The sequence below is a fragment of the Oryctolagus cuniculus genome, chromosome 2 (assembly GCF_964237555.1).
Source record: "Oryctolagus cuniculus chromosome 2, mOryCun1.1, whole genome shotgun sequence".
Taxonomy (NCBI): Eukaryota; Metazoa; Chordata; class Mammalia; order Lagomorpha; family Leporidae; genus Oryctolagus; species Oryctolagus cuniculus.
Window position 1 is genome coordinate 65903061 of NC_091433.1, and position 13753 is coordinate 65916813.

The window sequence follows — 13753 nt, forward strand, 5'->3', positions numbered from 1 at the left end:
AACCCACGACTCCTCACAGAAGAACGCAGCAACCACAGTGTGAGCTCTGCAGTGGCGCGTTTCTGTCTTTTGTAACCACAGTTCTGTCCTCTGTGTGGTCCCAGAACATAGCACACTACCTGATGAGTTGGGCTGACCCCAGAAACAACTTGAAGGGTGCAGACCTCTGGCTGCTGAAACAAAGACCCACCAAGTCGGGGGTCTAAAACCACAGGAGTTCTCCTACAGTTCAGGGGCCAAGGTGCAGGCAGGGCCTTGATCCTGCTGAAGGTGATGTAGGCAGGCAGATAAGAGCTGGAAGGCCCTGCCTTCACCACACCCCTGTGTGCTCTCATCCCCCTTCCTGATCCCCCCTGCCAATCAGGCTACTCCCCTTTGGGAGTGAATAAAAGGCCTGGCACAGTGGGCCCCGCCCTTGTTGCCTCGCGCCTTGGGGGCATGTGGCTTTCAGGCCTGCTCTCTTTGCCTTCTCTTTGCTACCTGTGATAAGATGCTGTGGCTGCTCATAACCAAACGCTAGCTGCCCGTGGCTTCTGGCCTGTTCTCTGCTTGGTGTGGATCCCAACTTAATTTCTAGACTTTTCTCTCTCCCTTAGGTAGAGCCCTCACTCTCCTATGTTTCTCACACTGAATAAAATCCTTAAAACTTCGCATGCTGCCTGGTCCATTTGAGCCAGTATTCAGAATTCTTCTCTGAATATGTGGCAAGAGCCCACACAGCTTATTAATTTCGGAAATATTGATGAGCAAAACGGTTTCCAAGGCACTGCAGTTCATGACTCAGGGCAGGGGACTCCAAGTGGCCAAAACACATATTAAGCCACACGGCTGTAGAAGAATCACAATGTGTATAAAGTGCCCAAAGTCCTCTATGCGATGTTTTACTCTACTTCTCCCAAATCATGTGATGTGAGACGGGGAGATGTACAGTGAATATAGAAAGCGATGCTGAATTTCACCAGTCAGAGGCACAAAAATTCAAGTTTATAATTTTTTCTGTTTTTGTTCAACAGAATCATTTTAACATTTCTCTAAATATTAATATACATTGCAATAAGTCATACATGGACAACCAGATAGCCACATGGAAAAGAATGAAGTTGTGTCTCTTCCTCACACCATACATTAAAAAAAAAACTCGAAATGGATCATAAACCTAAATGTAAGTGTTAAGACAATCACAAGTTGAGAGGATATGCGAGGCGTAAGCCTTCATGATCTTGGATCAAGTAAAACCTTGGATATGATCCCTAAATTAAAGCTGACAGAGGATGAACAGGTAAGTCGGACTTCAACAAGTATTTAAAACTTCTGTGCCTTGAAGGATGCCATCAAGAAACTGAACACATGAACTCAGAATGGGAAAAAATATTTGCAAATTATCTATCTGATAAAGGACTTGTACCTACAAGGGTAAAAATGCTTACAACTCAAAAAGACCAATAGTTCATTTAAACATGGGCAAATAATTTGAGTAGACATTTCTCCAACAAAAGACAAATGTCCAACAAGCACATGAAAAGATGTCCAACATGATTTACCACTAGGGAAACGCAAGCAAAAACCAATGACATAGCACTTTCCACTCACTACAATGGCTATAATTCAGAAAGACAGGTGGTAACAAGTATTGGCAAAGATATAGAGAAATTGGAACTGCCATGCCCTATTGGTGAGAATGCAAAATGGAGCAGTCGGTTTGGAAAATAGCAGTTCCTCAAAAGTTTACCATAGTTACCACGTGACCCAGGAGTCTACTCTGAGATTAAGTCTCAAGAGAAATGAAAACATATGTCCGTGAAAGTTCAGAGCAGCAAAATTGGCGGTATCTAAGATGTAAGAAGAAATAGATAGCCATCAACAGATGAATATATAGATTGTAGTGTATCCATACAATGGAATATTACTTCTATGTAAAAGAATAAAGTATGGATTCCTGCTATAACCCTGAAAACATGCTAAGTGGCAGAAACCATGCACGAAGGACAACATCTTGTGCTACTCCATTTTTATGATATATTGAGAACAGACACACCTGTAGAGACAAAAAGTTTGGTGGCTGCCTGGGGTTTTGATGGGAGGAAAAGAGGAGTCTCTGTTAGTGTACTAATGGCTATTTTTTTTTTTGAGGTGAGAAAAACATTCTAAAACTGTGTGAAAATTGTACACCTCTGTGAATACACTTGAACTCATCAAATTGTGCATTTTGAATGGATGAATTTATGCTAAGTGAATTCAACGTCAATAAAGTTGTTTTTTTTAAAAAAAAAAAAAACTTAATGTGTTTAGTGTATGTAAAATCTAATCACTTTCCCTCTCTCTTTCCCCTCCCTCCCTCCCCTCCTTCTTTTCTGAAGTCTAATTTATAAGCCTGGGGTAGAATATGTTTTATCCATGAAATAAAGTATAATCAAATTGTCTCTTGGGCAATGATTTTTAAAAAGCAAGACAAAAGTAGAAAGGTTGTTTAATTTGAGGAATTACAAAAAAAGAGAATATCTGAGGTTTAAGCAAGTCTCCTTAATGTCATTTATTCTGTTTCTCACTGCACACATCTTTATGGGACATGTATTAAACATTTGAGGCGCTAGATGCTACTTTATGACTTCAAAACAGCGTGTATTTCCAGAGCACAGCCCCGAGACCAGCTTCAGGTGCTTCACGAGCAATCTGTCAAGGCTACCTCCTGCCCCTTTCTTCAGCAAGCACTTGACTTAGAGTCGTTGACTTTGGTCTATCACAAATGGCTTAAAAAGATAAAACACACAGTCACATTTGGAAATCTCTTGGTATTTACAGAAATGCACAGCGCTCTCTTAGCAAATCCATAAAATAGCTGTGAGTCTTGAACAATGTCCCAGTTTCTCTAACAGCACCGCTGGGACTCTCAAAGGCCCCAGGAGTGGGATGTGGAGAAACCAAGTTGCGGGAGGGCTTACAGATTTGCTTTGGTTTAGGAGGGCTGGAAACTTGACCCCCCTGGGGTTGGCAGCCAATGTCGTCGGTCTTGGGGCTCCCAGAAAAACTGACTGGTGATGAAGGAGATTCGGCTCAACCAGGCTCAAAGCAGAGCCCACTGCTCCTCAGCGCAAGCTCAGCTCAGCATAATTCACTGGTGGTATCTGAGCCCCACCCCGGGTCCTCGGGACAGGGCGCAGGCGATGCTTCAAGTCCCAGAAAGCTTGCAGACTACCCTGTCCCGAAGCACAGCCGGGACACGTGCTGCTTCAGGACTCGCCTAGGCTAGAAAGAATTCCCTGGGCCCGTTCAAGGTTATGCTGAGGTCTTGAGAACGTAGTTACATTGGATTCTGGGGACCAGGCCTATGGAAAGTAGCCATTCATCTCTGCTGTACTTTCAGGACCACCCCTTCTCCTAGATCCTTGACAGCCCAAGTGTCTTCCTCCTGGAATTACCAGTGAAGCCGTAAAATAGGCCAGGACAAAAGGTGTCTGTACATGCTCCTTGCAGATTTTTACTCTTATGCAACACAGCACATTTACAGAAAGTGGAGTTTTTCTGGAGAAAATAACATAACTTTAAAAATAAAAAGAAACACATTTTAGCCAAATAACGAAGCCATTCCAATGTCTGCATTATTTTAGACAAAAAGGTTTTCTTTCCACTGGGTGTCTGAATGTTCTTTCTTTTTCACAAGTATTCATGATTCCTTTTGTATCTTACTCCGATTCATTTGTTGAGCATCATTTATTTAGTAATGACACTTTGTCAGACAAATACCTGACATTGTATTGTGTACCTGGAAGGATTTAAGGATGAGTGAAGGAGAAAAATGGGAGAACCGAACAGGAAAGACAGAGGCAAGACAACACTTGTTTATTCCTCTCCTGCTTTTGATGATCCACTTTTAAATGGAGCACTTGGATGTCTCTTAGAGGCCCTTCCTTCACCAGGAAGGAAAGCGAGCTCTGGGAATGCACTGGAAGGCTGGCCTTTAAAGGGAAGGGGAACTTGGAACAAGGATGCCTGCTTCAACGACTACTGCTGCTGCTCAGAAAGTGCTAATTTGCTTTCAGCCAGATAACAAAGGCTGATTTGCCTCCTTGCTGACTGATGTGATGATTTGCTACAGCTTTAAAAACATATTACATAAAATCTTAGGCCTCTTTTGTGAAGATAAATGCAAGAGTTTTAAGCAGGGATCCTTTGCTCTCATGATTAACGGCACAGAGCTGCTCCCAGCCTTCCTGAACGGGGCACGCGCTGATGTTCTTTCTTCAAGGTAAACACCACGTAAGGGCTGCATCCCCCGGGGAGACCTCCTGTGTTGCTGCTTCCTGCCCAAAGTCCCGCCTGCAGAGGTGCTTCATTTAGTGCAAAGTCGTTTTTTTCCTTTTGCAAACTCAGATTTTTAATAGGATCTATTCACAGGTGCTCCTCAGCTTACAACGGGACCAGCGGTGGAAAGTGCACTTACCGCACGTAAACCTCCAGCCAGCACACGGAAGAGTGTGGGTTGTTTCCCCTTCGTGACTGCAGAGCTCACGGAGCCGTGGCTGCTGCCGCTCCCACCATCATTAAGAGAGGATCGTGCTGCCTATCGCCAGCTCATGAAAAGGTCCAAATTCAAAATTCGAGTATGATTGATACTGAATGTACATTGCTATCGCACCATCAGAAAGTTCAAACTCATAAGTTGAGCCATCCTAAGTTTGAGCCACTTGTAAATATGTGACTTTGGTCATTTCAAAATGCAATTATCTCTTGTTTTAGAAAATCTCCCAGTTGGGGCCGGCGCTGTGGCATAGCAGGTAAAGCCACCGCCTGCAGTACCGGCATCCCATATGGGCGCCAGTTTGAGTCCCGGCTGCTCCACTTCTGAACCAGCTCTCTACTATGGCCTGGGACAGCAGTAGATGGCCCAAGTCCTTGGGCCCCTGCACCCACGTGGGAGACCCGGAAGAAGCTCCTGGCTCCTGGCTTCAGATTGGTACAGCTCTAGCTGTTGCGGCCAATTAGAGAGTGAACCAGCGGATTTTCTCTTCCTCTTCCTCTCCCTCTCCCTCTGTAACTCTGACATTCAAATAAATAAATATTTTTTTAAAAAAGAATCTCCCACAATAAATGAGGGTGACTCAGTAAACATACTTTAACTTGGACTTCATGGTTCTTCTCAGAGGGTTTTAAAGAACTTGGGTCTCTGAGGTCACTCTTTGACTAAACTGTTTCCTCTTTGACTAAACGGCTAGTTGGTACAGGGACTCTGTCACGCTCAATCCATTCCCCACCTTCTACCATTTCCTTTGAAATTCTGCTTCACTCAAGGATTCCCTTTGTTGCTGTGAAACAAGCCCTGCTTTGGAAGGGGACCCGGGCCATTCACCTGGTTCCTTCGTCCTGGGTGGTTTCTTTTGGTTGGCTGATCTCTGCTAAACCACATCCTGTCTGAGACTTCCTACTGAGCTGCGTCAGATACGGCAGTTAGGGCTTTCAGCTAGAGCTCCACTCCTCTGAGATGGAGGGAGCAGTACAGAACTGCGGCCATGGATCCCAGGGATGGCTCCTGGATGTGGACAGGGCACAGGCCATGGTCTCATGTGCAAGACAGATAGGGCAAGGCCCAGGATGACCATGCCATAGCCATTCAAAGTTTGGTTGCTACACACGTGCCCCTGATCAGTTCATCCTGAGAAATTACCTGAGAAGAAAGGAGGAAACTATACACAAGGGTTGTTTAAAAAGTTTGTGGGAAAATGGAAGTACAAGACAAATTTATTTTGGTGGAAACCATTTTGAAATCCATGCGTGGTTCTTTTTTTTTTTCATAGCACACATTTTCCATAAACTTTTGGATACTCCTCATTTAATTGAACACATGAAAAACCCGGCTTTTCCTACCTTCAGGAAAACAACGGTTGGATCTGCCTTTTTTAAGAAGTGAGGACTTCTATGTGTAGAATCATCCAGGAATAATATACTTATAGAGCCTTGATTGTGTTAATGAAGCAATTATTCACACAGAGCATGAACATCATTCCACATTGGAGACACGCTTGTTGGCAGTGTGTTGGGACCAGCAACGTGAACAGTTAAGATGCGAACAGTAAGAGGAGAATCAAGGCCAGTGCAGAGCTGCTCAGCTGGACAGCCGGGGCTGAGCCGGCCTGGCCCTTCAGCATGCACACCACCCTGGACCAGGACCCGTTATTGGGCAGCGGAGTGATGCCCGCCACATTGCACATGACGTTGTAGACATCCACCGATCTGATTGGAGCGGCTCGGAAGTTGGATTTGAAGTCTGAAAGGGAAAAGCAAACGAATAGGCTATCAGATCACTCACAGGCCAGAGAGGGGCTGAGTCACACCATGGAGGAATTACACTCAGGCAGCTTTGTTACGGAAAAATCCGCCCCATCAGCAGGGTGCAGCCAAGTGGCGGTGAATGTGGAAGACTATCTGGAAGGCTACAGGTTGGGAAAGGAAGTAGCTTTCAGTGGCTCATGGACAGGAGCTTCCTTAAGAGACAAGCGAGCAAGCAGACGCGGTGTGTAACTGCGCCCCTCTGTGACAACAGAGCATCCTTGCAGGAGCGCAAGGGCCAGCCCGCGCTGTTCTGTGTCTGCACAGCACTGGGAAGCCCATGTGCTCACAGAAGTCACCATCTTGCTGGGCCTCCTCAACCAAACTAAATGACGTGCTCATCCTTCCAACACGTCTTGTTTAGCCAGGACCCAAGTGCAGAGGCCCTACAGCAACTCAAGGACGCATCTCCATTTTCCTACCCTGCCAAGGTCACAGTGTTGATGGACTCTGACATGTGGTTTCCTCAATGCTCACTGGCTCAGCAGCAGCCCTGGTTTCCTAAATACTTTGGAAGCTCCACTGGACATTTCCTTGGGAGTCTTTCACCCACAGATAAATTTATTTAAAAAAAATAAAATAAATAAACAGCAAAAAAATCCCTAAAAAGATCCTGTATAGCCTGCCTGGAGAGGAGAGCAGGGGCTGCCCTAGCGCCTCTCCATATGAAGGCAAATGACAGAAGCAGATGAGGAAGCAGTGGAATGGAAGCAAGTCCTCTCTCTTTGGACTTGGCCCCCATGACCCGGATGTGACAGTCTTCCTGCACACCAGGTACGGCCATGTCCTCATCACCATGTAGGTGGGAGGACAGGTGAGGGGGTGGACAGCAGCAAACCCAGGTGTCCTTCCCCAGCCTTCAAAAGCCCACTTCCTTAACCCTTCACGGGGAGAACTGAGGTCAAGGTCTTCACATCACAGTGTTAGGACAGGTCACCTTCTTATAAAAACCAAGTCACGTGTGTGGAAGCAGGAAGGAGCATCTGATTTTCTTTCCCAGCCTGTCCACCTCACCGCTTCCCGTTCTGCAGGGATGGGACTCTGGACCCACCGCAGAGATGATCCTGGCTGGAATGAAAGCATCTAGAAAATTTCTGAGTGGTAAAACGATGCCCGATTCAACTTGAGAAGCTCCAGACAAGTCCAGCAGCTCAGAGGGCATTCCAAACCTGAACTGGGAGTCCAAGTTATTCCCATGCGTTAAGGGCTTTTTTAAATATATATATTAAAAACGTCTCCTAAAGAGAGAGGTTCTGGAGGCCTGCTGTGCCTGGCCATCCTGGGCTGCTTTCTGAGTGAGGCTTGCTAGCTCCCAGGCTGCTCGCTGAATCTCACTCCTGCTGACTTATCTTCAGTGTGGAGTTCTCCAGGGCAATATTAGCTCGTTCAAATTAGAAGCCGGGATTAAGCAGAGAGAGGCTATCTTCAGAATGACTTCCCTTTCCCTTCGCCGGACCAGACTTTCCGACTTCCCGACTTCCAAGGCTGTGTCTGGGCAGCCGCAGTGATGGCCAGGCTCCTGCCCAACGAGCTCATACAATTAATCAGGAGGGATGCACCTTTATCTCAGAGTGCAGCTAGATAGCTATTACAGGCCTTGCTCTTAAATTTTCTTCCGAGTAAACAGTCAGTGTGTAAAGCTGTTTAATCTTTCATGAGAACTGGAGCCAGAAACGTGATGGTTTGAGGAGGCTCTCCAGGCTCTATCTGCCTGGAAACATTCTGCAATTAGCCCAGTGCACTTTCATCAGGGGTCGTCTTGCTGTCTGTAAAAGACCGAAGGCTTTTAGTTTTCAGGGAGCATACGGCGCAGGCCTCTTGTTAATGGACAAAGTCTCCCCACTGCGTGTAAGCGAGTGCCGCTTTGGGGACCTTGTTGGAATTTTTGGTGTGGGGCTAGATTGTGTTCTGCTCTGAACTGGCGGAGACTCTTGCTCACTTACACTCCTTCAACAGACAACTGCTTTGCATTCATGATCTTGTTCTCTTCTGGGATCTTCCGCCTCCTGTGAAGTCCTCTTGGGCCAGTGTCAGGAACTCAGTTAGTGCTCTGTGGTTGGTTGCTGCTACTGGGTTCTGAAGCTCACCTGGGGACTTGGGAAGCTGGATCACACAGGGGCAGGGATTGTGTCGACATGCTTCCCAAGCGCGGGCTCCCAGTGGCACCCCTGCAAGCTGCAGACACTGACACTTCTCAGTTGTGAATAGCTGCTTTGCGGCAAGTAGAGCAAAACAAGGCAGATGGAATGAGGCGAGTTGACACGTGCCTTTGGTCTTGCTACATCACAGAACAGAGCAGAACTTGTAGGCATGTTGTCTAACCTCTAATTTGAAAGGAAAGTGTGGACTTTTGTGGGATGAAACATTTTGGCCAACATCTAGGAAGAGTATTTAGAACATTCATAATGCAGATATCAGGGTTCATTTATTACATTTAATAAGGGAGAGTGGACAGCGGTAGGAAGGGTGGCTCATGAACATGTCAACTGATGGTTAGTGGTTGCTGAACGCGTTTTCTCCCCAGTGCCTTCCTTTGGAAAGAAGGGGGTGTGGAGGTACTAGGATGGTCTTCAGAGTGTTTGTTCAACTTCTGCAATGTGTGACTTTACAGTGCTCCATCAGTTAAATCAAGTGACAAAATAGGCCCTTCCTGTCTCTGCTCTCCTCTAGCTGGAAGGATTAATCTGATCAAGAAAGGCAGAGAAAATTTGTTCTCATTCAAGGCATACCTAGCCATTCTGGCTCATTCCCAAAGTCAGGCTCTAGGTCATTTCCAAGTCTGTCTTTGAGTACGTCCTAGCTTCTGGTTGGGCCCTACACCCCATGAACCCCCACAGGGTGCCCTAGACAGGGAGAGACTGTGGAAGAGTCAGGCCCCACGAAGCAGTCACATCCACTCTGAGGCTCACGGCTGTCAGCAGCCAGGGTCCAATAAGTTTTCCTGGACACCAGATAGCTGTGAAATAACATTTTGATGAATTAAGTAAAAAATGAATCACAAACATGTGGAATACATTTTCCTCACTGCACTCAGGATTTAAAATCTACAAGGAAAAGTATTTGGCCCCCTTTGCCAAACCCAAGAAGCATTTGAAAGGAAGCCAGCAAGAGATGTTTCATGGACCGGCTGGGTCTGCTCAGCTCTGCTCATAAACGGGGTCCATAAAGGAATCAACTGCAGCCTTTACCGGCACCATCAGCCCCGCTAGGGAGACTTCCTTGGGAACAGCTGACTGAGAGGACCGGGTCACTCCCTCGCCTACCAGGTCCAAAGGCCAGGAAGATGCCTCTCATGTCCATGAGCTCGTTGTCGTAGCCGTGCCATCCACGCTGCCAGCCTTCCCTCTTGCCCGTGCTGTTCATCCAAAATGGAAGCATCTCTCGACTCTGGAATCAAGCAAGGAGATTGCGTTACCCTGTGTCTCAACAGTTATGGTGCGTGGCCATTTGGTCCACACTACCCCCCCCAGGGCGGGGCGGAGATTCCCCCTCAGAGTCCCTGACTGGGGACACCCAACATCCACTGCGGCACTTCTACTCTAAGTAGCCCACACCTTTGGGGGCAGCTCATTAAATTGCTGAAGCGCTCTAGTGGTGGAGAAATTGTCTTCTTTTCTCAAGATTGATTTATTTATTTGAAGAGGAGAGGTACAGGGAGACAGAGAGAGAGACAGAGAGAGAGAGAGAGAGAGAGAGTGAATCTCCTATCCATTGGCTCATTCCTCAAATGGTTGCAATGGCTGGGCCCCAGCCAGGAGCAAGGAGCCTGGAATTCCACCTGGGTCTCCCATGCAGATGGCAGGAACACAAGCACTTGGGCCATCCTCCACTGCTTTCCCAGGCTCATTAGCAGGGAGCTGGATTGGAAGTGGAGCAGTCAGAACTCGAACCCGTGCTCCATATGGGATGCTAGCATCGCAGGCTGTAGCTTAGCTTGCTACACCCCAGCACCGGCCCCAGAAGTTATTTTCTTACTGAATTATATATCTTGTAATCAGAATGTTAGATACGAAGGGGAAGTTAAAGTGGATTTGTGGTATAATAAAAATATTTATTTGGTCTTCCTCACAGTTCTTGACATAGAGCTAAAATCCTTGGACTTTCTTGAGTGATAGGAGTGACTTTTGTTATTCATAATGAGCCCCTTTCTCCAAGCGTTGGTTTATGCTAATGAGACAAGTCCTGAGGTTAGGGGCAGGAAGGCTTCAGCACTGGGGCTCGTTGCTAGGGTAACCAACCCTGTGATTCCACAGTTGGAACTTTCAACCCCTGTCCCCACCAACTGGGGACTGGAGATGGAGTCCAGGGGCGTGAGCAGGGAGTTAATCACTCATGCCTATGTGATGAAACCCACATAAAACCCCAGAACAGCACGGCCGTAGGCAGTTGCCACAGAACAGAAGCCCTGCACCCTTTCACTTGCCTCCTTTGCACACGCATCCTCCCATTTGGCTGTTTCTGAGTTGTATCCTGGGTAGTAGAGCTGTAATCGAGGTCCGTTCTGGGATTCTCTCTAGTGAATTATAAAACCTAAGGAGGAGTCATGAGCATCCTCAAATTATCAGACACAAGTGCTGGTGCTGGTAGCCTGGGGACCTGGCACGGCACCTGGTGTTGAGGTGGGGGCAGTCCTATGGGACTGAGCCTCCTCACCTGTGAGGCGCTAACTCTGAGTATTCGAGTCAGAAGTATGGTAGAACATGCAGCTGATGTTGGAGAATTGTCGGAAACAGGATCCAATCACCACCTTTTACTAGCAAAGCAACTGCAGTCCAGCAGGGGGCACACTGCATCACAGCCCCGCCCCCCGCCATTTCTGCCTTCCGGCGCCACCCCCAGGAGTAACTTGAGTCCATTAGGCTCCGCTGATACCAACGTTTGGAGATGGGACCTGTGTTTCTTTCATCCAGGCCTTGCCTATCTTCGTTTCTCTCAACCGTTCTTCCTTTAGGATGAGTTCCAGAACCATCATCTGCCTGTTGCCCCCCTTCCTTCAAAACTCAGTTTTCCTAGATGACAGATCCTTACTTTTTTGCAAAACAAAGGACTTCCAGAAGGTTCTGTGAGTCCGGAGGGGGCTGCAGCCAGTTATGCACAGCCCTGGTCATGCACTGAAGACCAGGCATTCGTCTCTGATATTCCGATCTCCTCCCTGCAGAGCAGGGTTAGTACTGTAGAGATTTCAAATGCACGAGACAGAACTGGCTGGTCGTGATGAACGTGCAGAATCCAAAGAGCAACACTACCAACAATTTACAGGTTGGCTCACGTGACAAGTGATACTTCCACATCACGCATGAGCCGTACAATTCATCAAACACCGACCCTGACATTCATTTGATTGTAACAACATTCCTGTGTGGATAATAGCATTTTGCCCGTTTTGTAGTTGAAGGATGTAGAGCACAGAGGTTAAGTGACACTCTTACAGTCTCACAGCTGGGGAGAAGCAGGCCTGGGATTGGAACCCAGGAAGCACACCTCTCGGTTCCTGTGTACCTTACACTACCCCACAGCCAAAGGGGCGGGTGTGTTCCTCCTGGAACTAGACAGTGAGGCGTCCTCATTTCCCATGGCTTCACGTACCAAGCAGGGTCAGGTGTAAAGTACATGGCATCTTCAAAAAGTTCAAGAAAAGGTATATTATAAAAAAAAAATGCATGGATGGGACCAGCGCTGTGGCTCAGCAGGTTAACGTCCTGGCCTGCGGCACCAGCATCCCATATGGGTGCTGGTTCTAGTCCCGGCTGCTCCTCTTCCGATTCAGCTCTCTGCGATGGACTGGGAAATCAGTAGAAGATGGCCTAAATGCCTGGGCCCCTGAAGCTGCATGGGAGACCCGGAAGAAGCTCCTGGCTCCTGGCTTCAGATCAACTCAGCTCCAGCTGTTGCGGCCAATTGAGGAGTGATCCATCGGATGGAAGACCTCTCTCTCTCTCTCTGCCTATCTTCTCTCTGTGTACCTCTTGACTTTCAAATAAAAATAATAATAAAAATTTTTAAAAATGCATGAATTTAAAATAATTTTTTCACCAAATTAAACTTACCTTCTAATTCATTTTTTGCACAAAGCTTTTGCAGTACTCACAAATAAAGATGAGATTTTGGAGTGGGATAGGCATGAAGTTAAATTCCAGTTTGCCAGTTTCTAGCTCTGTGATCCTGGCAAGCTACTTACCTGCTCTGAGCTCCAGTCTGGAGGTGACATGACTGGGTGCTTAGTACCTGACACACACTAGGTACTCGGTACACAGATGTGGTCTGGTCACCAGACGCCACTGCTGTGGGGCGAAGCACTCTGGTTGGGAGGCTGAACTCCCCTTCGTTGCTTTAGCTGTCATATCACATTGCACACCCATCCGGTCTCACCCCATAAATCGCCCCCAAGCATTACTGCTTTCCAAATCGCGCTATTTCATTGACTCCGTTTCCTGGATCGCCAGCACCCCGGCCCCCCTTTCCCAGCTGCAGCTTGTCTTTTCCATGGGAACGTCTTGAATTTCTTATTCTTACACGGTTGTTTGTTCTCCAGCTCTCCGTGGTGAGGAGCGTCATATGTCCCAGTTTTGCCTTGTCAGCTCATTTCACGTGTTGCTTCTCCCTCTCTCAGCCAACAAGGCAGCGAGTCCCGAAGCACAACGTGGAACGTTTTCGCTATTAATGACCTTACTAGTGACGAGCCTCCCAAAATGCACGTACCCCGTGACGAACAGACAGGGTGATCCAACAGGGTGAGGACTGATGGCCTGATTTTAAAAATTACAGTCTAAAACATTAGAGATGCATGATAATGAAAACCTCAGCCTGGAAGGCAATTTGGGATCCGTCCGATCATAGGTAAATCCACTAGTTAATATTACGATGATGGGTCAGCGCTGTGGCGCAGTGGCAAAAGCCGGCACCTGCAGTGCCGGCATCCCATATGGGCACCGGTTTGAGTCCCAACTGCTCCATTTCTGACCCAGCTCTCTGCTATGGCCTGGGAAAGCTGTAGAAGATGGCACAAGTCCTTGGGGCCCCTGCACCCACATGGGAGACCAGGAAGAAGCTCCTGGCTCCTGGCTTCGGATCAGCCCAGCTCCAGCCGTTGTGGTTAACCAAGGAGTGAACCAGCGGAAGGAAGGCCTCTCCTCTCTCTGTGTAAGTCTTTCAAATAAATAAATAAATCTTAAAATAAAATAAAATAAAATAAAATGGCAAGGTGCCTGAACCAAACAACTGCTCTTACTGATTTAAAACAAAACAAAACAAAACAAAAAAACAAAAACAAAACAAAAAAACTGGCTGGCTATGTGAGACAGTCATATTTTGTTCAAGTGGTGGAATGGGTTATGTTACATGCACAGCCTTAATTTCAAAACAGTGCACTGGCTTTCTTCTTCCTCTCCCAGTGGCTTTGGGCACCTTTGTGTTCTTCTCCACGTTACCCTCC

The 13753-nt window shown here is 47.1% G+C and overlaps 1 protein-coding gene across 3 annotated transcripts in view; it reads right to left on the reverse strand.

Annotated features, from left to right (window-relative positions):
- Positions 1 to 2498: 2498 nt before the first annotated feature.
- The window catches only part of ENPP6 (ectonucleotide pyrophosphatase/phosphodiesterase 6), a 128851-nt gene continuing 117596 nt past the window's right edge, over positions 2499 to 13753 (reverse strand). For all 3 annotated transcript variants that reach the window (XM_002709327.5, XM_017338422.3, XM_051832802.2), the window contains 2 exons: positions 9585 to 9708; positions 2499 to 6259 (listed from right to left, as the gene is read on the reverse strand). In XM_002709327.5, coding sequence (XP_002709373.1) covers positions 6051 to 6259; positions 9585 to 9708 — 333 coding nt within the window. In that variant the 3' untranslated portion in view covers positions 2499 to 6050. The remainder of the gene's footprint in view (positions 6260 to 9584; positions 9709 to 13753) is intronic.